Source organism: Etheostoma spectabile, unplaced genomic scaffold, assembly GCF_008692095.1.
Source record: "Etheostoma spectabile isolate EspeVRDwgs_2016 unplaced genomic scaffold, UIUC_Espe_1.0 scaffold393, whole genome shotgun sequence".
NCBI classification, from domain to species: domain Eukaryota; kingdom Metazoa; phylum Chordata; class Actinopteri; order Perciformes; family Percidae; genus Etheostoma; species Etheostoma spectabile.
The window spans coordinates 556345-558977 of NW_022605598.1; the positions used below are offsets into that span (position 1 = coordinate 556345).

Below are 2633 nucleotides of genomic sequence, written 5' to 3' on the forward strand. Positions count from 1 at the left end.
GTGTGTGTGTGTGTGTGTGTGTGTGTGTGTGTGTGTGTGTAGATGTAAGGAGCATGGGTGTGGTAGCAGGGGCCGTGGTTGGCGTGTCCTTCGGAGTCCTCCTTATCGTCCTTATCGTCTGGTTGGTGTTCCGCAAAAAGGAGATGAAGAAATATGAAGAAGAAGAGACGCCAAATGAAATCAGGTATACAATGGACACTTATGCTGCATTCCAAACACAGTTTTTAGCCCCTAAGTTACTAATTCAAGTCACTACTCACAACTTGGTAGCGTTCCAGGCAAAGTCACCACAAACCGTTCTAGCTAGCGTTAGCTAGCGTTTGCTGATACTAGCGATTTCTAGTCAACAACATATTTTGGGCTTCATTTAATAAACATAACCTGTAGTAGTACACAATCATGTGTGTATTGTTTTGATTACAATGTGTGGAATTACTTTACGTTGCCTATTAATACGATTTCTCACAGCGTCTTTATAGCATCAACAGGGGTCGCTATGTTGTTTATGTGTGTGTGACGTCAAAACTGTAATTGGGAGTACAACGATCTGGTTCAAGTTCACAAGTATCAAGTTATGGGTTTGACTGCCGATCCAGGGCACTTTCACGGTTAGAAGGTTGTGAAAACACGAGTTACGGGATGCCTGGAACGCAGCATTACTCTGGCAGTCTTAACCATGCGGCTTTAACCCCAGCCTGAATAATTGCATGGAAACTATCAACGCATGCAGCTGTATTGATCATTCAACTTGCTTTGGCACACGAAAATGGCACAATGTCAGTGAAATTTAGTGAAGTGAATACTTGAACAAATTTCACTCTACTAGTAAATGCTAATTTGATCTTTTGCGGGCACTCATGGAACTCATGCACACATGTACTCATTTCAGGGAGGATGCAGAGGCTCCAAAAGCTAAACTGGTGAAGCCCAACTCCCTCTCGTCGTCCCGCTCTGGCAGCTCTCGCTCAGGCACTTCCTCCACTCAGTCCATGGTGCACAACATGGGGCTCCGAGGCCCACGAGCATGTGTTCCTGCTGTGGCAGCCCTCAAGGAAAACTGCCAAGCCTCCTCCTTCCCTCAGTCTCCGCCTGGCTACAATCAGACCGTTCCCAAGATTCCTGAACCACGCTCAACGCCAACCTCCACGTCTACCTCCAACTGCAAGCCCAGCCCTCCCCCTAAGCTGAGTCCTGGAAACCTGAACCGCATGGGGGCCACGCCTGTCATGGTCCCTGCCCAAACCAAGGCCTTCCAGACTGTGTAGAAGATGCAAAGACACAGAGGAAAAGACCAAGGCAGTCTCAGGACACGGCGACTAGCTGAAACCCAGGATTTAGACTCTGACATAGATCCAGTTATATTATCTAGAAATATTCTCACCGTTTCGCTATCTGATGGTTACTTTCAGTCATTCAACTCTCACACTGGCACCTGAGCAACATGTGCCATAGACTGTGATTTTCCGAAGACAAGGAGGTGTTGAAACTGAAGCTGCAGGTAGTTTCTTATGGAAGGAGAGGATTGCACGAGGGAGTGAATGGGGATGAGGTAATGTAATGAGAGGAAGTCCAAAGCGCCGAACCAGACTCACATTTAATCAACGCATTACATGACATGGCAGCGTCATTTTTTTCGCTGAAGACAACATAGTTTAAGTGCAGGTTGTCCCAGTACATAAACAGGATGAATGGCCCTGATTGTATAAACAGACTTAAGTGGACACTTCATATATCCCTCCATACATGTGTCACACGCTTTTAATATGGACATAAATTATACTGAGCCACTGCTTCCTCTGTGCCAACTGAAAAGTCACATAGATGTGCACAATTACCTTCTTCAGTTTGAGTGTGGCTTCATACAGGACACATGAGATGATCATATTCATACCTGATGTGTCGAGGCTCATAGAGAATTCAGAAGTGCATTTTCAGGAGTGCTTATATTTGTGAAGATTGTTACAGGGTTAAGGCCCAACTGAGAAAGTGCCACGATGTGATGGTTTACATTCGATAGAAGAAGAATGAAATGTTTGAATGTGGTGCCAACTAAGGTCATATACGGTGATTTCTCGGCAATACGTTAGTAAGAACCCCCTTGTCAACCTGTTTGTTTTGGATAGAAATGAGTTTTATATGACTCATTAAATTGTTTATGCTGAGATGACATGTCCTTGTGCACTCTTAGTACAATAGAGCTGTCTAAAGAGTGCCTTTGGAGATAAACAGGCTCATTGTAATGATCAAACATACACAGTACCATAGACAACACAACACATTGTAAATTACAAGCGGGACACTAATCTGAGTTAATGTAGACAGACAGACAGACATAGACAGACAGGCAGACAGACAGACATAGACAGACACAAAGACAGGCAGAGACTGACAGACACATAGACTAGAAAAGCGCCATATAAAAACAGTCCACTGACAGACAGACAGAGAGGACATTCTTCATTCTTCACTTCCATTCCTTCTCTTCAGTTCATAATCTGCCTCATATCCCTTTTGATCTTTCCTCTTGTCTTGTGAGTCGCAACCTACTAGCTCTTCTCAGCTCTAGGCGAAACATAATTGTTTTATTGTTTTATCTATTTGCAACGTACAATACACAAACAGCAACACGCGGC

The 2633-nt window shown here is 44.2% G+C and overlaps 1 protein-coding gene across 1 annotated transcript in view; it reads left to right on the forward strand.

The window, feature by feature from the left end:
* The window catches only part of clmpa (CXADR like membrane protein a), a 100419-nt gene extending 98612 nt beyond the window's left edge, over window positions 1-1807 (forward strand). The window contains exons 6-7 of the mRNA XM_032511555.1: window positions 43-184; window positions 890-1807. Coding sequence (XP_032367446.1) covers window positions 43-184; window positions 890-1265 — 518 coding nt within the window. The 3' untranslated portion in view covers window positions 1266-1807. The remainder of the gene's footprint in view (window positions 1-42; window positions 185-889) is intronic.
* The last annotated feature ends 826 nt before the right edge of the window (window positions 1808-2633 follow it).